The sequence below is a fragment of the Amblyomma maculatum genome, chromosome 6, assembly GCF_055883805.1.
Source record: "Amblyomma maculatum isolate TAMU_Amacu chromosome 6, ASM5588380v1, whole genome shotgun sequence".
NCBI classification, from domain to species: Eukaryota; Metazoa; Arthropoda; class Arachnida; order Ixodida; family Ixodidae; genus Amblyomma; species Amblyomma maculatum.
In genome coordinates this window covers 5,285,956-5,308,340 of record NC_139349.1, presented here as the reverse complement: position 1 = coordinate 5,308,340, position 22,385 = coordinate 5,285,956, and the positions used below count along the sequence as shown (strand labels likewise).

At 47.3% G+C, this 22,385-nt stretch overlaps 1 protein-coding gene across 1 annotated transcript; it reads left to right on the top strand.

Annotated features, from left to right (window-relative positions):
- The first annotated feature begins 2,209 nt into the window (after positions 1–2,209).
- ND-MLRQ (NADH dehydrogenase (ubiquinone) MLRQ subunit) lies at positions 2,210–19,557 on the top strand. Its single transcript, XM_084605920.1, has 4 exons — positions 2,210–2,341; positions 2,936–3,024; positions 15,378–15,435; positions 19,418–19,557. The coding sequence occupies exons 1-4, from the start codon at positions 2,300–2,302 to the stop codon at positions 19,472–19,474; spliced, it is 246 nt and encodes an 81-aa protein (XP_084462046.1). The 5' UTR covers positions 2,210–2,299; the 3' UTR covers positions 19,475–19,557.
- The last annotated feature ends 2,828 nt before the right edge of the window (positions 19,558–22,385 follow it).

Here is a 22,385-nt window from a genome sequence, read left to right as displayed (position 1 = left end):
TTCAGCAGCTGTATAGTGTAGGTCGCTCTGCCGTTGCTCTGCAGATACAGGCCCAGTACCCTTAGTCGATCCACTCTAGGGATGGGAATTCCTTCGAGATGCAAGTCGATTTCCCGGTTGACTACTTGGGTCCTCGCTCGTGCACGAATCACAAGCAGTTCTGATTTCTCAGCCGCGCATGTAAGCCCGCGCTCAGTTGCGTACTGCTGTGTCATCTCAATTGCTTCTTGAAGGCTGTCTTGGATGTGGCCGTCAGAGCCTTTGGTGATCCATAACGTGATGTCGTCAGCATAGAGCGCATGATGCAGATCAGGAATTCTTGACAGCAGCGGAGGAAGTCCTGCCATCGCCACGTTGAACAATGCGGGCGACAACACCGAACCCTGTGGGGTGCCTCGACCAGAGAGACGTATCGGTTCAGAGCGTACGTCTCCGATACCCAGGGTAGCAGTTCGATCCATGAGGAAAGCCCTAACGTAATCATAAGTTCGTTTACCACAATGTGAACTTGCTAGTCCCTCCAAGATGGCATCGTGCGACACGTTGTCAAAGGCCCCCTTCAGGTCTAAGGCAAGGACAGCACGGGCCTGGGTCCTGCCGGGATGATCGATCACTTCCTCTTTAAGCTGAAGATGAACATCCTGAGTAGAGAGATGCGGCCGGAACCCGAACATGGTGTCAGGGAAGATGTTGGTTTCCAAGTGTGGGTGCAGCCGCCGGAGCACTACATGCTCCATCAGTTTCCCAACACACGACGTCAAGGATATGGGTCGAAGATTCTGAAGGGCGAGCTGCTTGCCAGGTTTCGGAATTAAATTTATGTCAGCATGACGCCATTCTTGCGGGAGTATACCGGTCTTCCATACGTCATTATAATAACTGGTCAAGGCAGTTATTGATTCGTCGTCAAGGTTCTGGAGCATCTTATATGTAATACCGTCCGCCCCAGGGGCAGTGCTCCTTCTCAGGCTCGCGAGTACTGCTCGAACCTCTGATTCCGTGATGTCCTCGTCCAGGGGTGAATACTCATTTTGATGAGGGTAGTCTCTATATTGCGGTCTGGGACTCGTCAGTATATAGCGCGCCTCCAGGGCATGCAGCAGTGCAGTGCTATCTTTCGCTTCCTTATGGAGGAGTTTGGCAACCGCTTTAGAGGTTTCCTCTCTGGTTTTGGATGGGTGGAGAAGGCCTCGGAGGAGTGACCACGTTTTGGCCGTTCCGAGTGTTCCCTGCAGCCTTGTGCAGAGCCTGTGCCAGTTGGAACTCGTGAGCTCTTCCGCATAGCGCTCTGCCACAATTGTAATTTCCGCTATACGCTTCCGTAGCTTGCGATTGTGTCGCTGCTTCCGCCACCTTCGGACAAGTCCTCTTCGAGCTTCCCACAGATGGAGGAGGTGCGGGTCGATCTCAGCTAGGTGCCTTTTCTGTGGCCTTCACTACGGAGGTGGCGTTCTTCAAATCCATCTGAAGCTGTCTCACCCATTCAGCCAAAGGGAGTCGCTCGCCTTCTTTCAAAGCAATTCTTTGTTTTCGGAAAGCGTCCCAGTCCGTGAGGCGCAGCTGACGACCAGACACGCGGCCCACTCGCACTTGCATCGCAGTCTCAAGGATAAAATGGTCACTGCCCAGAGACTCTTCTAGGTTGGTCCACGTGCACGGATGTTGCGTGCGAACTAGTGTCAGGTCCGGGCTAGTGTCCCGGTTCACGCTGTTGCCCATACGGGTGGGATGGTCGGTTTCAGTCAAAAGAGAAACTGGGAGGCGACCCTGTCCGGCTGCTGCACCCTAGAGGCCCAAAAGGTCTTAACGCAGCGCGCCCGGGCTGCTGCAAACACCAATGGAGTGCCTGTCTAGGCATCCCACCTAGTGTATATACCTCTATGTATTATAATAAATGTTTTCACCACCACCACCCACGACACCGTGATCCATGAAGGGGCATTAATCTCTACTTCTCAATTACTCACAACTGCTGCGGACACGATTTTGCGGACACGGCCTGCGGACACGATCAGCGGACACGGCCTGCGGACACGGTATGTGGACAGAAATCTGCGAACATAGCGAAGTAATGCTGTCGCATTAATAAAAGAACCACTTATTACTACCTTGGCCGCGTCCACGTGGCCGCGTCAGAAGCTTCAGAGCCGAAGGCAAAGCCGAAGCTGATAGCGGCTGCATCCAGCGCCAACCAACTGCTCACTGCTGCCCGCGACTACTGCGCACCTACTGCGTTGCGGTCTTTCGCGTTGTCCGAAATTTGGGGGACGTATAGGTCCTTGCTACCGCTGTGTTCAACATGAGGAGTTTCTCAATTCAGGGGATGAAGAGGCACCCAGCCGTAAGTGATTAAAAAAAGTTATTGGCTTGGTAGCATTATAAGAAAACAGCTAGCTGGTAGTGTCGTGCATGAAGTCTAACCCTAAGGTCGTCTAACTGTTCTGCGTACTACGTAGTCGGGAAAGAAGTTGAAGGCTGAGTGATTGGTCTTTGACCACCAAAATTTTAATCTCGTAGTTAACGAAGGCAATTTAAGGATTTCATGCTACGAACTGAATTAGGGGGTCGCAGCAGCACGTCATTAAGCGTGTGCTGCCGTTCTCAAGGTTACAAGGCTTCATTTACCTAACCTAGTTGCCCGTGAGTCTCGTTGTTTCTGCCAGTTCGTACTTGGTACAGCTTAATTTGGCATGGACGTGTTAAAACTGCTGCCAGTTTATGTGGAACGTGTCGTCTGCTCTTCCGCATATTCGGATTAAAGGCGCCACTGGCTGTATCTATCAAAGCCCCTGTCCTCTTGGTGTCTTGCTTTTTCTGGTGTGCTGCTTTGAGTTTCAGAACATCTTGGAATCCCTGAGCGTATTGAATCAGCATTTTGCATGCAGTAAGCTGTGCCTTTTTTTGACCCCGAAAACTTTACTTTCGTTATCCGCAGCTCATTCCACTTGTTACCATCGTCGGCGTCGGAATGGCAGGAGCAGTATTCTACACCACTCGTCTCGCGCTCAGGAACCCAGATGTCAGGTAATCACTTTCACTACGAACGCTTAGGGCTATGTTGGTCAGCTGGCACTAACGTAAAGGCGGGAACCAGAGAAACGCTACAATAACATTTTAAGCGGCGGGATTAACCTTTTTGGTATGAGATCTGGATTTGTATGCAAATGCATGATAGGAAAAGAATATAATTTGTAGAGCTTCATATGATCACTGGTTGCTGAAAGAAGCGTGCATTCCGTGAGCAAATTAACTTGTGTGTATGTGTTGAAGTACAGAGGTGAACATGCTTGTCTAGATCACTGAAGTGGTGTGCTTTCTTCTTCTTCTTTTTTTTGGAATTTCACAAGTGTTAAATTTCGACAGTGTTGCTTTGTTGCAGGAACTTTCTTGCACTTTTGCCGTTTATGTAGCAATATGGCAGTGCTTGAGAGCAAGAATTACATGCAAGAACTGCTACATGCCTTAAAAATTTGCACCTTTCACTCTACCGGCCACAGCTCGAGTGTTTAGTCAAGCCTGCTAATGTCTCTACACGCTTCCAATTTTTAACAATATTGTATGGGTGTCAACCTTGAACGTAATGAATTTTTAGGACAAGCCACATGTCACCAATCGCTTGCAGCCTGCTCAGTGTTTTACTAACTAATCTTGCAATCAATCCTTATTTTACTGTTTTCGATTGAAGCACTCTGCAAGAAAGAAAAAAAAAAATACAGAGAGCTAAAGCTGCTTTTTATTGACCATTTTGTGAACCCACAAGCTCTTGCCGCTAAAAGTTTTCCTTGCACACGCACGATAGGGCCAGTACGTTTGTGAAAAAAGAGGGAACACTATACTCAGTTGTGGTAAAGCCTTGTTTCATTTGCCCTCTTCAGGCCGATAAGGATAAGTTGGACAAGTAGCACGATAGATCAAGGCAATAGTTGGGTGGATGCGTGGTGCTTTAGGAACACCCTAGCAGACAATGGTTGCCCTGGTCTCTCTTCCGTTCACATGAAGCAACTCTTGCAGAGAGCTGGTGTTCACTCTCATGGATGCTGATCGAATGAAAGGTTAATGCTTGCGTGATATTCTTTTTTTGAATTGGAAGGATGTACAAAGCACTCAGCAAATTGCGTTATGTTGGTCTAGAGGCTGTTAGCAGGTTACGTCTCATTCAATTGGCAGTTCATGTGTGGGTGGAAAATACTGCTGATTTGCAGTTTAAACGCTCAATGCACGAAATGAGTTTCACACAGAGAAATAAAGAATGATGATATGTGAGTCTTGGAGATGTCCACTAATTGTCATTTGCACGGACATGAAATCCAGTGTGAGGCAGAAACTCGTCTGGTAGGGAATATTTATGGCAGAAATGTATCTAGCGCTGATCGTCTGTTAAATCAAAACAGTGGGTCTTGTTCACAAGGAAGAAATGAAGGTGAATGTTTATAGTATACATTTCATGATATCATGTAAGCAGTGGGTGTATATCAAGGGTAGGTGTTGTGCATGTGCATGTGCTGTTCCTTAAATATGATAAGATTCCAGATAAAGCAATTTTGTCATGCTACGGTATACTGTTAGAGCTATCATGCATGCGTTGCAAAGTGCTTCATGTTAGTATGACAAACAGCAGTCCACAATTGGCCTCATGGTCCATTTTGTCTTTGTGCACATTGGCTGCTGCCTTTTGCATAAGCATTGTGTTTGGCATATTTATTTCGTTAATGTATGTGATATGATGTTGTGACTTGGGGTGTTTTCCATTGTACTGGTAGGCTTGATGACAGGGAATTCAATTTCAGCAGTGGTGGCTGGATTTTAGTGAAGGCAGAGCTCAAAAAACCTTAGTGTGTGTGTGCTGTGCGGAGCCAGTGCTCATTCAGGGGTCCCATATGGTCAAAATCTGTACTTCTCAGTTCTGGCCTTCCTCATAGGCCAGAACTGAACACCTCATACACCAAATCAAACCATTCATAGCCCTTGTTCAGGTTCTGAAAGTGCACATGTACTGGCATTCTGAAAGTGTTAGTACCAGTAGTGGTATCTTTTCTTTGAGCATTATCATAATACTCCCCGGAGAGAGAAGGGGACATCAATTATTAGGGTACAGCTATGATGGCACTATGCAATTAACTGCACCCAAATCATTTAGCGCCTTCCATGGATATGTGTTACCACTTAAGCTGCATTCAGGGAACCTTTTCGGCTGAAATACCGTTTACCTTGCTGGCAGATGACGAGGAAGGAGAAAGAAGTTGTGGGACTCGACCGTTGAGAGATCGTAATTATGCAACCTAGCCGCCATGGCGCAGTTGACTTTTTTTTTTAGTAGTACCACCTAGCGAGAAATAGCAGAAATTTTGTGTTGAAGAACGCTTCTTTCTGTCACTTCTGTGGCGCAATGAATTAGCACTGCATTTTTGAACACCACTTTTGAATCCACTCCATCAAACTTTTTTACTTTTCATATCGATAACTTACAACAAGCAACTAAATTACTTCAATATTCCCTGAAGAGAGGAGGGGACATCAATTATTAGGGTACAGCTATTATGGCACTATGCAAATAACTCCACCGAAATCATTTAGCGCCTTCCATGGATATGTGCTACCTCTTAAGTTGCATTCAGAAAAACTTTTCAGCTAAAATACTGTTTACCTTGTCGGCTGACGACGAGGAAGGAGAAAGTTGTGGGACTCTACTATTGAGAGATCGTAACTATGGATGCTCGACTGTTGTGCCCAATGATACAGGATCGAATCTCGGCTACAGCGGCCGCTTTTTTAATGGAGGCGAAAAGTGAGGCACCCACGTGGTTGTTGATGTGAGGGCACGTTAAAAAAAACCACAAGTAGTCAAAATTTCTGGAGCCCTCCACTATGGCGATAGTCTGAGTCACTTTGGGACGTTAAACCCCATGCACCAAACCAAATCAGTCATAGCCCGTGTTCAGCTTCTGCACTTAAAGTGTACTTAAAGTATACGTGTTACACCATTAGTGGTACCCGTATTTTGATTGTGGAGATGAACCACAGACACAATCGTTGTCAGGCCTTCACAAATATATTTGATAGGACCCACTGAGCCAGGCATGAATGAGACAGCGAACCGCCGGCATTCAGTCCTGCTGCCAGGCAGAATGAATTGAGCGTGCTTGGGAGGCGTGCTGAGACTGTCGTCTTCTTTTACGGCGAGACCACGATGGCATGCCACAGCGCCCTTCCTCTAGCGATGAAGCCATGAGCGAAGGGGAATGGCGAAAAGCGGACGCTGTGGGTGTGAATCGTACGCGGTGAGAACTGGCACGATCGGAAGGGGTTGCAGAGTTAGCGATGATGTCTGATTAAAGGTGGGCAGTTTTGAGACGATCGATATAGTGTCCTCTCGCCCGTTGATGCGCAGTACAAAATGCTTAGGAGCATGCCGGAGCACTTGGAACGGACCATCATATGGTGGCCATAAGGGTGAACGTACGGCGTCGTGGCGAACAAAGACGTGAGTGCACCGCTGAAGGTCGGGGGGGAATGGAATGCGACGAGAGTACTGGCGCTACCGTGGTGGTACGACAGTGCTCATAGCGCTATGTAGACAACAGGCGTAATTTTGACGTCAGCAGGCGTGGGTGGTGAAGGCTCAAAGAACTCGCCAGGGACATGAAGAGTAGTGCCAAACGTCACCTCTGCTGCACAGTTAAGAGTCACTGCGAATTGTGGTGCGAAGACCAAGCAGGACAAAGGGTAGGCGCTTAATCCATGGTGCAGGGAAAGCGGACGCCATAAGTGAAGCTTTTAACTGCTGGTGAAAACGCTCAATGATACTGTTAGAAATTGGGTGGTAAGAGGTCGCCTTAATGTGATTGACACCGAGCCGCTGAGATACATTGGCAAATAATGCAGAGTCAAATTGACCACGATCAGTCATAATGGTGGAAGGGACACCGTAGCGGCTTATCCAGAGTGTGATAAGCGCTCTTGCGATCAACTCCGCCGTTATGTCTAGAAGGGGCATCGCTTCAGGCCATCTCTTGAACCTGTCAATTGAGGTTAACAGGTAGCGGTGGTTCCCGCAGGGTGGAATGGGACCGACAATGTCGACGTGCAGATGGTTGAAGCGGGCGTCTGGGGATGGGAAGGATATAAGAGCAGTCGCAGTGTGTCTGTGCACTTTACTTTGCTGACAGCTGAGGCACATGCATGGCCAGCAGCGGACGTCGACATTGATGCGAGGCCAGACATAACGAGCCGTGACGAGGCACTGAGTTGCACGGATTCCAGGATGGGCCAAAGAATGGAGAGCATCAAAGACGGTTCTGTGGTATGATGACGCACGTAGGGGCGAGGGCGGCCGGTCGATGTATCACAGACGAGAGGAACGGCACAGTCAGGGAGCAAAATGTTCTCCAACACCAGAGAGGTGTCGCGCTTGTGAAGCTGGTGCAGCTTGGCATCGGCTCGTTGAGCAGCAGCCATAGCCATGAAGTCGATGATTAGCCGTTCATTGCCCATCGCATCGACTTTGCGCGAGAAAGAGCATCGGCAACTATGTTTGACTTGCCGCTGACGTGACGAATGTCGCAGGTAAACTCTGAAATGTAGGCAAGCTGTCTGATTTCGCGTGGGGTGTAGGAGGAACTACTGGATACCAGCGCAGACGTCAGTGGTTTGTGGTCAATCAGGTATGAAAAGTGCGTCCTTCGAGAAAATGGCGGAAGTGCTTTACAGCTGAATATATTGCCAGCAGCTCTCGGCTGAAGGTGCTGTAGCGGCGCTCAGGGGAGCAAGTTTCTTGAAAAGAAGGCGATTGGCTGCTAAACACCAGCCATGAATTGTTGCAAGACCGTGCCGAGAGCAGTGTCCAATGAGTCAACCATGACGAACGTGGGCGCGTCACATTTGGGATGAACTAGGAGCGTGGCGCCGGCGATGGCAGCTTTGATGCCACTGAATGCGCGGTCAGCGGTATCGCTCTGAGGGACAAGAGCTGTCGGCTTGCTGTGGCCTAAGAGAAGGTCGTGAAGAGGCTGCAGTATTGCAGCGTAGGGAGGAATGAAGCGCCGATAATAGTTTGCGAGGCCAAGAAATTCGCGTAGTTGTCGGGTGGTGGTGGGCCGGGGAAGTTGAGTGATGGCAGTGACATGGGCCGGTAACAGGCAGATGCCATGGGCGTTCACGCGATGGCCGAGAAAGTCCAACTCTGTAACACCAAACTCGCTTTTCGGTCCATTGACCACAAGACCAAAACGGCTGAGCCTTGCGAGGACTTGACGCAGATGGAGCTTGTGGGTCTTTGCCGTAGGGCTGAAGATGAGAATGTCATCAAGATGGCAAAGCAGCACGCTAAACCGCATAGGACTTGGTCAACAAAGTGCTGAAAAGTCTGGGCTGCATTGCGAAAACAGAAAGGCATCCTCAGATATTCAAACATGCCAAAAGGCGCAATAATAGTGGTCTTCGGGATATCCGAGGGGTTCACAGGAATCTGATTTGCCTCCACGAGATCAACCTGTCTGAAAATTCTGCAGCCATGAAGGACCGATGTAAAATCCTGGATATGTGAAATCTGGTAGCGGTCAGGGACTGTGGCCTTGTTGAGAGCCCTGTAATCGCCGCACAGGCGCCAGTCACCATTCTTTTTGGCCACTATGAGGAGGCGCGATGCCCAAGGACTAGAGGAGGGACGGATGAAGCCAAGCTCCAGCATATGCTCGAATTCTTTTTTTGCGACAGCGAGACGATCCAGTGTGAGGCTACGAGTGCGAGCAAACACGGTAGGCCCAGTCATCAAAATATGATGACTCGGGCTGTGCGCGACCGGTGCTTGAAGGGACGGGGGTCGGAAGACGTCTGGAAACTCTGCAAGTACGCTCAGCCAAGGTTCGGGAACTGTGCTGTGTTCCTAGAGGAGCCCTAGTGGTGGATCGTGGCAAGAGACGCCTTGGACGACTAGGCTCGTTTCAGAATCCAGTATGCGGCTTTGCTGCATGTTAACTAGGAGCCTGTAGTGCCATAGGAGGTCGGCACCGATGATTGGCGAGCGCACGTCCGCGATGACAAATACCCAGTGAAAGGTGCGGCGGAGTCCGATGTGAAGAGTCGTCGACTTCTAGCCGTATGTATGCATGGTCGATCTGTTGACTGCGATCAGAGGTGGAAAGTCAGAAGGACGGTGTCGCTCAGCCAACGTAGGCAGAAGAACACAGATCTCAGCACCGATGACGATTAGGTAGCGGACTTTCGTTATACTGTCAGTAACATGGAAGAGAGACTGGATCGTGGGTTGAGAACACCAGCCGCCTTCAGTGTTCGACCAGACCGTTTCCTGCGAAAGAGCAGGGCTGGTGGCATTGGCATGCGCGAGAGCCGTAGTAACGATAGTACCAGCAAAAAGGTCCTGGAGGACGGAGGACGGTTGCCAGGAGTACTGGGGCTGGTACAGCGAGGTGGAGATGAGGAACGCGGCCACCGAGCGTGAAGGGCTGCAACTTCAGCTGTAAGCCACGCTACTTGCCGAGTGAGCTCCTCATTAGCATCTGTGAGGCGGGCGTAGCAATTGTCAGTAGCTGCACTGGGCAACTGAGGGGCAAGAGGGCGATGAATTGTTCCCAAGAAGGGAAAACCGGCATCCATAATGTTATCTGCCAGAGCAGCAAGGGATTCCAGTGTCTGAGATGGAGACACTTTCAGGATCATGCGCACCTGCGGTGGTAGGCACTGCAAGAAGAGTTCCCGCATGAGTGTGCTGTCATGCGAAGCAGTGGAGCCTCCAGCCAGGGCGGTCATGCGATGCAACAGCCAGGTAGGCTTGCGATCTCCGAGCTCTTCTGAGGTAAGGAGCTGCTGCAGACGATGCGGCTCCGTTTCAGAAGTTCGCCGGATGAGCGCCGCCTGAAGGTAATCGTAAGAACGATCAGCAGGCGGAGAGCGCAGGACGTTGCAAACTATCCTAGCAGTAGCAGGCATGAGCGCGCGCACCAATGACGTGGTCGAACATGGTCACCTGCGAAGTGACGCGGTGCTGCCGGAGCAAGGCCTCGATGGTGAGAAACCAAAGTTCCTAGTCCGATGACCATAAGTCAGGGAGCTTGAGAGCGAAGACCGCAGACTCATGAGGAGGCGCCGTGTGAAACGACATAGTTGATACATGAGTAAGGGAATCTGTGGCCATGGCTTACACGAGGGAAGGTGTAGGCCTAGCGAAGCGGCTGATGCAAGCGCAGGGCAGGAGCAGAGAGCGAAGACGCGAAGTCCGGAGTCACAAACACACTTGTTGTCAGGTCTCCACAAATATATTTGACAGGACCCGCTGAGCTAGGCATGAACGGGACAGCGAACCGCCTCCATTCAGTCCTGCTGCCACGAAGAACGACCATGCTTAGCAGGCGCGCTGAGGCTGTCGTCTTCTTTTATGGCTGGACCACGATGGCATGCCACATGATGATGATCATCATCATTATTGTAACGAAAATGATATAAAACACAGGAGATAGTATGGAAATGTCAAAGAATGTTGCATAGTTTTTTGAAAGCAGGTTTAAAAGGATTCAAGAAAGTTGTTACCCTCAGGCAGTGAGCAGTGGCAGCAGATACAGAGATCAGAAAAAGGGTATTTGAAAGCATTTATAAAGGTCAAAGACTACTGAGTGAAAATTTTCGCAATTGTTCATAATGACATCTGTGGCAAGGAGTTTGTTTTATAGGCACATAGCTACACGTGATAGTGAGGAATAAAACGAAGTTGTGTACATGAGCGGCAAGAAACTTTTGCAGTGTCATTGGTTCTAGCAGAGGTAAGGGTGAGAGGCAAACTGAAGAGGTGCACTTGGTGCGGCATATTTTGTGAAAAAAATATTGCCTTGATTATTTCAACTTTGAGCCAAATCGGAAAGAAATCAGGCTCACTTGATGTCAGATAGGCTAGTTGTAGTGTTGTGTTAAGAAAGGGTGTATTAGGCTGCTATACTGCATAGGGATTGGATGCATTATTTAGTCAGACTTCATTATTGAGGATTCCAAATTAGAGGCATATTCTAGTTTAGACCTAACGAGGGCTTTTGAGGCAGTGAGCGGAGTGTTGGGGCTTTACGATTTCAAAAACTGACAAATGAAACCATGGTTAGATGACAATATTACATTATCAATGAGGACATCCCAAGATAGAGAGCAAATTAGGTGCAGCCCCATGTACTTAAACAGAGACACTCTTCAGGCACTAATTGGTGAGAGAATAGGTGCATGCAAGGCACGTTGCTAGTGCAAAAATATCATATACGTATGGTCTTAGAAGTCATATCTATCAGTCATTCACAGCACCATTAAAGATAGAATTTATACCCTTCTTGAATACATAGAATTTATGCCTTCTTGAATACCCTTGTTGTCTGATAACTTTATAGTTTTTATATAAGAATACATCATCTTTAAATAAGGTTTTTTGTTGAGAACAGTTTAGAGGCCAAGGGAGTTACGTAAACAAGGAATAGGATGGGCCCCAATATGCTTCTCAGAACAGTTGAACAAAAAATGTTTGAGGATTTGCAGTTGTATGTTTCGGCATATTAATATCTGTGCGGCAAAACATTTCCTATCCAGCTGGTGAGTAATGGGCGCGTACGAAGTGCTCTTAGCTTAAAGAGCAAGTGACATTGAGGCACAGAGTAACAGAACTAAAATGAGGCATGTGATTCGTCAGTGGTGGACAAACAGCTCACCAGTGCAATTATCAACAGAAGTGCATGCACACATCGACATATTGTGGTTTCAATGGTTGCATTATCATTGCTTCTTCCTTTACTGCTAGCCAGGGGTGCTCTTAAGGCTTCATTTGGCAATTTATTTTGGCACGCATCACAGCAGAAGAGTTTGCCTTTGGTGTCCCATGCAGTCTGAGTCATCACAAATGCGACCATTTTCCGAGTGCGTGCTCAAGTGCCTGCTGTGGTTCGAGCTTCGCTTTGCTATTACTCTTTAACCACTGAATCGCAGCTTGCCAGCTGTAAATCCTTGCCTGAAACATTGAATGTGACCCTGGTCAGCACTCATTGAAGCAGCTTGGCTGTGTCAGTACTGACTTTTATAACACTGCTCAGTTTTTGATGGGTAACACATGAAAAGAATATCGCTAAAACGTGCTCCATGTTATCATGGCCGCAATTGTACTGTGTGCACTTGTTTGGTGCTACTTCACGCATTGATGAATTAAATAGTTGCCCAGTTAGTAGAAATTTGGTTCTGCTGTGGTGAGTACTGCATGGAAGAATGGTGCTTGCCAGTCGATGCTTCATCTAACAAAGCATTGCTGAAAGCTTGCTGCACGTTATAGTGCACGAGTAGAACTTGTTTTTCTTTTTAATTTCTTCAGCTCTGGTACTATGACAGGAGCGAGTTGGCTGGTCAGGGCTGTTTAAGCTTACATACACAGGCAGAATCCTCCACTAGTATGACTTGTAGAATTTTTACATCCTGATATGGCCCTGTGCCGGTGTTATCACTCACGGAGTGATCCGAAGTGAGCTAATTTCAGTACTTGTTTATTTTAATTTGCGCATAACTGCTGATTTACCCATTTCATTTATCCAGTCTATTTTTGCATTTGTCAAGCTGTGCTGATGGCATTACAGTGAACTATGATTTCAGGCGGTAAACTTGGGTACTGCTATCATGCCGCTGAAATTAGTTAGGTGCCAACATGCGTACATACAACCTTTCAGTTTCATTCTGGGAATGTTTGACATTCCTTTTGTGAAATTTGTGTGGCACCCTGGCAAAGGCGTACGTTTAGTTCATGATGCCACCATTGATATGCCTACTCTGCACCGTGTATAGCAGAGAAGCGTCAGTTTAAGTACTAGCCCAACCGACTTTTTTTTCATTTCACAAACTTGCCATGATTTTTTTATAATATGCATTATGGCAATATGCCTTACGGCGTATTATAAGAAATTATGTGAACTGTTTTCTTGCAGAAACCGATAAGGCTCCTGCTCTTATTGTTTTCAGTCTGCCACATGGAGAAATCCAACTTGGCATGGTTTATTATAACCCTTCACAGATTCGGCTCTTTAATTTAGTTGACTTCTAAAACAGCTACAGCTGCCTTCTAAACACAACACAACACGTTTTGGTCCCTCACCCAGTTTTCATGCTCACTTCTCCACATCGTATATAGTTGTAAGTTATCATATTGCTACGAAGATGACGAAGCGGGCAGTGGTGCTGGGCAGAGCGCTTACGCCAGGCCCGCTGGCCGTTAAAGCATATTTCATCGTCATGCCATCGCGTCATTCTGTTTCTGTTGTGTCGCCGTGTTCCATCGCTTGTCATGCCACCACGTAACATTTGGTTGGAGGTGCGGTTCATCCCCATCCTCGCCTTGCACTGTCGAAGCCAACTGTACGCCGGGTCCCCAGCCCTGACCACAACACACGACGACCAGAAAGAGCCCAAAGCCGACCCCACGACGAAGTGACCTCACGACCACTCGAGTGAAAACAGCACCCCCACCCAAACCGTTCGGCGTGTCCATGAGCCTTGGCCTTCGGCAAACGGTGAAGATTGGACTTGATGCTCCGGTGCAAGCATTCTTCCCATCTTCGCATTCATTGTGGTGTCCAGCGTTTCATGTACCAATCCTGTGTCTGTGTCCATCGTCACGTCATGCATTGGATTTCTAGCAATTGATCGGGATGATCGCTCGGTGGCCCCGGGTAATGCTACGAAGATGACGAAGTAGGCAGTGGCACGGGGCGGAGTGCTCGCGCCAGGCCCACTGGCCATTAAAGCATATTTCATCGTCATGTCATCACGTCGTTCTGTTTCTGTTGTGTTGCCGTGTTCCATCACTTGCCATGCCACCACCTAACAATATTATGTGAAGCTCCGCTTTAACCAAGCCTTACGAACGTGCCTTGTGGCATAGGGGTAGTGTGTTCTTTTTGGTATCCAAGAGTTCCAGGTCCAATTTCCATCTTCCCTCCTTAAATGTTTGCAGTGAATTTCACCTACTCTTACGATTCTTCCATTCTACATTGTCAGACATTCCGACCAATTCAGATTTCTAACCGCCACTTCCGCCTGGTTTTCCACTATATGGAACCCTTAAAGGCCCACTGCCCACCCTCCGGTCGAAAATATTTTCTTCCCCGGTGACTGTTAGACTTCGCCCCCAGAACGCAAGGCAGCAAAATGTTTTTGAAAAGAGTAACTAATAATGCTGTTACAGCCTCCGCAATCACCCGATTCTGTCGTGCTTCTCTCCTTCCGTCCCCTCGCACAGGTTTTTCACTCTCCTGCCCGAGGTAGTCTAGACACCGCAAGACAAATTCCCCTTCCTCCTCCACGTTTGGCGGGAGGTGGGGCGTGGCACTCCGTGTGGGCGAAAAAAAAAAAGAGAAAAGAAAAAAAAATGGGCCAGGGAGCAGGCGCCGCTGGATTCAGTCTGGCCGTGGCGAGGGAAATGCTCGCAGCGAGCGGTGCGCACCCATCCTTTACCCTCAGACAGCGAGACGGACCAATGGAGGTCGTTTCTCGGCAAGTATGTCATAACTGTGGCTCGACGGGCCAGCGCAGGAAACGGGGAAGCTGGCTTCCCGAAGGAGAGCATGAGGGAGCTTTGATTTGTATTTTCATTGCTTTGCGGCGCGCGTCACTGTAGCCTAATTTTGCACAGACTATCTCCGGTACCAGATCGAAGCACTGGGCTGCTTCGCTTAAAAGGGCCTTCCCTGGACAGTGGCCCTTTAACACTTTCTTGTTAAAACTGTTTCCATTTTGTGGTACATGTGCACATGGGCGGCAAGTGTTGCCATTTTACTGTACACCTTTCTGCTGATGTTGACATCTGCCTCTGCTGCCTGTACAATGACATATGTAATTCACAGTAATCATGGTGTTCTTGCCAGTTGAGTGACACACAAAGAAAGAGAAGTATTAAGCAAAACAAATATTTTAAGTTATGTGGTCAGTTTACTTACTTATAGCATGGCCGCTCGGGCTGGCGCAGTGGTTACGGCGCTCGACTATTGTTCCTGAGGACGTGGGATCGAATCCCGGCCTCGGCGGCAGCTTTTCGATGGAGGTGAAAAGCAAGGCGCCCGTGTGCTGTGCGATGTCAGTGCACAGTTGTCGAAATTTCCGGTGTCCTCCACTACGGCGTCTCTCATAGCCTGAGTCGCTTTGGGACGTTAAACACCACAAACCAACCAATTTACTTATAGCATGTAGCTTGCTTTGCTTAGTAGCCTCATTAGCAATTGTACATTAAAAATTTATCTTAGCTTATTTGTCTTCTCTGGGAACTCTGTTGGCAAGGCAGAAATGGCATTAATGACTGCATTGGCAGGTTTTTGTTGTAGAGTTACAATTTGGCGACAACATTTGTGTTCTGAATATTTCAGCTGGAACAAGAAGACCAACCCTGAGCCCTGGCAAGAGTTCCAAAACAAGCAGTACAAGGTAGGAGCCGGTTGCTTGCCTGGTTGTTCATGAACCAGAAGTTGAACTACAAAAAATGAAGGAAGGGGGGGGGGTTATGATATGTTATCGTGTTTCAGCAGACATATATGATAATTTATTGCTAAGAGAGCAAGGGACACATAAAAGATGCCTGCTAGGAACATAGTGAAACAGTCGGGCTATGTAGTGAGACAAGACTTTCATACACTTGAATGCTGGTTATGCCAGTAGCCCCTGGTTTCACATTCTGCTGGATGATCTTAGCGATTGTGAAGTGATGTAACAGAGGCACTCATCTTTTAATGTAAATTTTTGAAAAAAAAAAAAAAAAAAAAAAAAAGCAAGCTAAAGTCACTTCTCGTCTTATACAGCGGTCTTTAGCAGAATTTGAGGCACAGTCTGGCAACAAGTAGTATGCCTGCTCGTGAACGGATAGCCAAAACTAGTGTTCTAGAATTGAGAAGTGTGCCATCTTCAGCGCACGGCAATGGCAGTGAGGTGGTCGATAGAGCGATGAAAAGTGGATGGCGCTGTCAGTCGCAGGGTGCGCTTGGGCCGCAGAGGAAGGAAACAGCGCAGTCACAGTTCCAGTCCGTCTCGTTTGGCTTTCACCCCCCACACACACACAACTAAATGCTGTCTTTTTTATATTTTTTTCTTGGCTCATTGCACACTTTTTCTGCTCTCTTCCCCATTCGAACCCTTCCCTTCTTGAGATGCACTCTCTGTGCAGGTGGGGGGGATTGCGTTTTGCCACTGGGGTTCACAGGCACTACTCTGTCATTCTCAAAATGCAGTACTTGTATAGCATATGTCTCTCGTTCCGAGCAAACTGTGCGCGGCACAAAACGAAAAAATTAATTTATCTCAAATTTTGACCACGGAGGTCTTTATCCCTCTGCGGAGCTTGCAAAGCACGTAAACACGCTGGAAGCCTTTCACAATTTTTTCAGCTCAAAGAAGAATGATGCAAATAGCATGTGTGAATTTGCCATGCTTTTGCAAAGCGCAGAGGTTTCCAAGCCGAGATGTCCTACCTATGACAGAGAAATGACGCTTCACATAGTGAAGTTCTATGTCCTCATACGATTTTGTTTTCATGTGAAGTCACTAAACCAAGAGCAGAGCTCTAAAGCAGAGCAGATAAAGCACCTGAAGATAAAGAGGTGCAAATAATCGTGTTTGAGAGCTCTATTTAATGACTCTGCCTGTTTTGTGTGTTTTCAAATTTAGCAGCTTAATTCATTCACATACCTGTATGTAGTTCATTGACATTTCCATATAATTCTGTAGTGTTGGTACCATATATATGTTTGAACTATTATATTCACTTAAGTTGAGAATTGTTTATCCTGCTCACTTTTATGCCGTCTTGTACAAGCTCTCGTTGATCTATTTCGTTTTGTTTACAACTGCCTGTTCATATGTATCCACCCATAATTAAAATACCCAATACGTTGAGGAAATTTCGTGCTGTTGCTTATCAGTTCATTGGCAACCTGTATCCTACATTGGCTGTATCCCCGCTGGGGTGGCGCAGTGGTTACGGCGCTCGACTACTGTTCCCAAGGACGCGAGATCGAATCCCGGCCTCGGCGGCCGCTTTTCGATGGATGCGAAAAGCAATGCGCCCGTGTGCTGTGCGATGTCAGTGCATGTTAAAGAACCCCAGGTGGTCTAAATTTCCGGAGTCCTCCACTACGGCGTCTCTCATAGCCTGAGTCGCTTTGGGACGTTAAACCCCACCAACCAACCAACCAACCAACATTGGCTGTATTTGTCTTGCCGCTTACAAATATTTTTTTTTGGCGACAGCCACTTTTATAGGGAACTAGTTCCTTCATTTACGCACAGAATTGGTTTGATACATTTAGTCAAGCGTGTGGGAGCTAAAGCGACACGTTGCACGTCTTTGAGGTCCAGAGAACTAGAGGTGACTGAGGCGGTTCACCCAGCTGTCCGCTCAGCGCTCATCGCTCTTTTCTTACACACAGCACACACAGATGTTGGAGGGTTGCGTTGCACACTGATGAGCGGAATTCATTTCGATCACATTTGCCACCATGAGACGCGCTGACGTCACATCGGCACATTGTGCCAAATGCAGAATGATCACCTTTTCTTGATGTCACGAAGGACAAAAATTCTAAAGTGTGCAATTGCAAAAGCATCTGCAAATATCTCTTCTTGAGCTTTGACAGCGCCATGACTTTAAAGGGGTCATGCCACAGTCATCCAATATATTACTTTTGTAGTCTGGCAGATAGTACTGGACCTTATTATTCTATTTCCGAAATTTGGGTGCCTTAGACGCATTCCTTATTTCGAAATAAGTGGCTGAATTTGATACCGCAAAGCTCCTCCCACCTATAATTGGTCGCCATGTTGAAACGCTTGGTGAAGTCACAGAGCGACACTGGCCACTGCATCATCTGCTGCTGTACCGGCGCTGATAAGTTGCCGATACACTGTACTGTGTTCGCGCTTCTAAGATAACTTCCAATAAGTATACGCAGCACGTTTCTGAAAACAGAACACAGACTGCAGTGCAGCGCGATTTAGTTCTTGCCTGGCATCCATCTTCGGCGCAACCGCTGCCATCGTACCGCCTCTATCGCTGTAAACACCGCCGCGCTAGCTGAGCCGGCCGAGCCTTCTGCCCAAGTCGTCTGCGTCAGCGATATATAGGGTGGATCCCTTGCGTCAAAAAAGGTGTCGCCGAAAATAATCATTTCTTTTACTACGAAATAGTGGGGTTGAGAATAAAGAAGTTTCAATGATCGAATGGTCCATTTACTAAAACGTCTCGCTGATCTATTGCAAAGTGCCATCCACTGCGACTTCACTGCGAATTTAGGCCTAGCGACGATTAAGGAGAAGCAGACAGAAAGTGCCGTCGTCCTTCGCGCTCGCGGGTGCTGTTGCTGTAAGCCTCTTGAGCGTATTGTCTAATTTCATTATGCAGCTAGGGCCTAACTTAAGCCCGCCAACGAGCAGCGTAAACGATATACTGCTAAGACAGGATGGCCGGGGTATTGGGTGCCTGGAGTAGTGCGCCGCGCCCAATATGTTACGCTGCTGTTGAGTGGTACCCGAAGACTATAGAAAAGCGCCATCGGACGGCGCTATATCCATTGCGCATTTTGTGTTTCTTTTCAGACTTGTTTCAGTGCAAAATGTATGTGCTGTTTGAACGGGTCAGCTCGTGCGCCTTTCGTACTCTAGTGCAGACGTGCACCTGAGTCCCACCCACAGATGCTGCTACGCCCTGGGCTAAAAGTGTTAACAGAGATCGATGAAAAGCTCAGTTTGCGGTAACCTTGGTAAGAGGCATTACTGCTGTTAGGCCGACATTACCGCAGCTTCGCGTCACTGCGGTTTATGCTGCTCATGCACAGAACATAGAGCAGACGACGCGTTGGCAGCCTATGTCGTCACCGGCTGCGCCGGTTGCCAGATCAGCAAGCTGTTCACGAAGAGACGAAAATGCTAGTTTTAAAAATACCTGCAGCTCCGATGCAGTTGAAACTTTTATGTTTACTTGGCACATCAGAAGTAAGATGCAATAAACAGTTTATGCTCCAAAATTGGTGTCATGACCCCTTTGAGCACCTGAGTATTCTAGCTTTGCACTGTGCGCCGCAAGCAGGTGGCCTGATTAACCCTAAACATGCATGCAAGCAACTGCAATAGCAAACATGAAATGCAATGAGCCATAGCAACTTTAGCTTTGATCAGTTGCTTAGCTGACGATGTCGACAGTGCAGTGCAGCCTCAGATTCCGTGGTGCCGGTTTTTGCAAAACATATTCTTGCACGGGCAGAGGCAACTTATTGGGAGCTAGAGGGCAGTGGTCATACGATCGGATAGCTCAGTAAAAAATCGGGAGGGTTGGCAGTATATTTGTATGACAGTCTGTGCTTTACATCCCTATTTTATTGTGCTCTTTACCTACATTCTCTCCATTTATTTCTTTCTGCAGTTCTACTCTACGAAAGACTACAGTGAAGTGCCGAAGGGTCAGCGACCAGAGTTCTAAGCTGCTCCATACTCTGCATATGTATAGCTCGGTGTTGCAATAGTTAAATAAACAGCTCTGGTGGTAACGACCAGCAGGACTCACCCATTGTTTCTGTATTCAAACACCAGAAGCAGCCTCAAATCACTGATAAACACTTCACTAACACTTGTTTGTTGCTGTATGCACCTGTGAAGCAGGAGGAATGTGTGAAAATGTTCAATTATTAGATGTCTATAGAGCTAGGAGGTACAATACTTCCTTGTATTTGACAGAGTGAGTGTTTCTTTTTATCTTGCACTGTTTCTGTACAAAATGAATGATTTCACAGGACATTCATGCTTATTTCCGAAAGCAGTAAATATATCTTCTAATCTTGCATACTATACTATATTTCTCCATGGTAATCGTGATCTCTGAAGTTTGCATCTAGCTCAGCTAAGGTACTGTGCTATTGCAAAATCTATTTTCACTCATATCTGGTAGGTTCGCATCTTTCTCATCACGCCTTGTTGTTGGAGCAATTAGTGCTGTCACCTGGCTGCTATGCTAGGCTGTTATGCCATTCCGTTTATCTGTAAAGACAGGCTCCAGGGATCACATTTGTCGCTGCTACTTGTGCAAAGTGCTGTAAAAAATATGAGATGGTGTTTAGCACCTGTGAGAATTTTGGGTAGGGCTAGTTCTTGTGGCAGATTTTAAAGGCTAATGATAAAAGACTGTGCAGGTATTTGGTGATCACGACACTTTAAAATGGACTTTTTTGCTTGGTTAATGTTTCACTAAGTTTTTTGGCTTGCTGTGGGTATCTGCTTTACACAAGCAAAAGTATAGTATACAGTTAAACCTCGGTATAACAAATTTTAGTACAACGAAATCCTTGATATAACGAAGTTACAAGCAATACATAACATAATGCCCATTGGAAACTATGTATATTTTGTCTTGATATAACGAAATAAATGTTTACATAATTTCATGACATCGAAATCTTAGACAAATACATTTTACCCGGTAGGAGAAAAATTTTGCAGAGGCAATGACAGCCAAGGGGAAAGCATTGCCAGTGCGCGAGACTTTGGCAACGCACGCGAACGGGCCTCCTGGGGTATGCGGCATTATCTCCCTATAAGCAAAAGATAAGCGATAAGCCACTGGAGTATCTGTGCCCCACCTCCTGCCTTTTCTTTTTTTTTCTCCCTTTGTCATTTTGCTTCATCACAAATGAAGGAGAAAGGCGGATCGGAATCTCCCCCCCCCCCCTCCCCTTTTCCTGCTCTACTCACTTCTTTGCTGCGATCCAGAGAACCTGTGTCATTGGCCCTTTCTCGTGATGCAAACTTGTGATGCAAACCCCGTCAGTTTCCGAGATTAACCACTGTGACAGAGCTCCAGCATTTTAGCTGCTGGCTTTTTGAACAAAGGTAAAATGCAAGTGCACCTTCATAATTGACATGCTGCTTGGGACATTAAAAACATGTTCATTCCCATACCAACAACCTATAGACCCTTTACAGCGCGAGCACATGGGCGTTGCCATATTTGATCATGTGACCCTTCCGCTATCGCCGGCCTTTGAGCCTTCTGCTTTGACTGCTTCCGGCGCGCCTGCACCCGGCTGCACGGTGCTGCATACCTGCTGTCGCTGGGGGCGAGCGTGTAGACAGCTCAAACACCTCATGTGAATGCTCGCAAGTATGTGTAGGTGCTACAAAACGTTTAATTTAACCATGTAGTTCTTTTATTGCGTCCTTCTGACTGTCTGCATTGGCTAGAACGTGTCGACAAACCCGTCAGCCGTCGATGCATTTTTTTGTCAATTCCTTCTCTAATGGTTTTTGTAGAAAACATGGTTTACTGTAAAACGGAATAGATTACAAGCTAATTATCCCCTCACGCAATTTTCTTGCGCAAAGGGCGAAAGCATGATCGGACCATGCTGGCTGAGACGCATTATGAATGTTCACCATTTAGCATTGTGCACTATATTAACTGCTCAATATGGATGCACGTGTAATCACCGACAATTGATAAGGCATAATTTTACCTCCTGTAAACGCCCTGGCTTGACAAGACTTACGCTGCGTGAAGGCCGCATCAGGCGCTCAGCGGCGTTCACCTGCGCTCGGGCAAAAGTTAATGAAATCTGCACTGGAATTCAGAACCCACAGTAGGTAGGCCGAGCAAGTGAGGATATAAAAAATCTTACCATGGTAAATTTCATCATTCACCCGTGCATTAGTTTCATAAAGCAGCAGTTAGCACATGTATTGCAGCAGTGCTTGTATAAAGTAAGCAGGTTCACTGACATGCCCACACTGACTTCTCTTCTCTGCACAATCAATTCTTATGATTGCGTAGATTGCATAGCCACGTCAAGATACTTAGCACCCTGCTAAAATAACGCGGCAGCAGTGCAAAGACGCAATTACAACTCCTGTGAAAACGTCAGGGTCATTCTTGGATTCCCATGGCTATTGCCGGTGCTAAAATGAGCTCGTGCGTGAGGTATAGCCTTTCTCTACAACTCGCAGGCACTTTCGTTTCCCAGAAAAAAATATGAACTCATGATACACCTCAGAGAAAAACGGCAGCCTAGGCCTTGATGTGCATCAGTATGTAGAAAACCATCGTGTATTCTTCCGCCAAATAAACCACAGGATCATTAGTTCTACTTTTCTGTAGATTACTCTGACAACACAGATGACACCTGCATCAAAGCAGCGGTGTTTAAATGGCAGCCGGCATATGCTTACACAAGCTGCACAGCAGCAGTCCGCACTGCGCAGCAATGCGTTCAGAAGGCCAGAAATGACGGCCATCCTAGTGGCACCACCTGTTAGGGAGAGTGGAGCTACTCTCTCTAAATGGTCTATACCTTGTCTAACCCCTTGTATCTTATCTAATGGCACACCTGGGCAGAACAAGTGGC

What these genes read in the sequence shown, in the direction of transcription:
- ND-MLRQ (XM_084605920.1), top strand. Translation starts at nt 2,300, where the DNA reads ATGAGGAGTTTCTCAATTCAGGGGATGAAGAGGCACCCAGCC. An exon ending in CTCAGGAACCCAGATGTCAG is followed by an intron (nt 3,025 to 15,377) that starts GTAATCACTTTC and finishes TGAATATTTCAG; the next exon opens with CTGGAACAAGAAGACCAACC. An exon ending in TCCAAAACAAGCAGTACAAG is followed by an intron (nt 15,436 to 19,417) that starts GTAGGAGCCGGT and finishes TTCTTTCTGCAG; the next exon opens with TTCTACTCTACGAAAGACTA.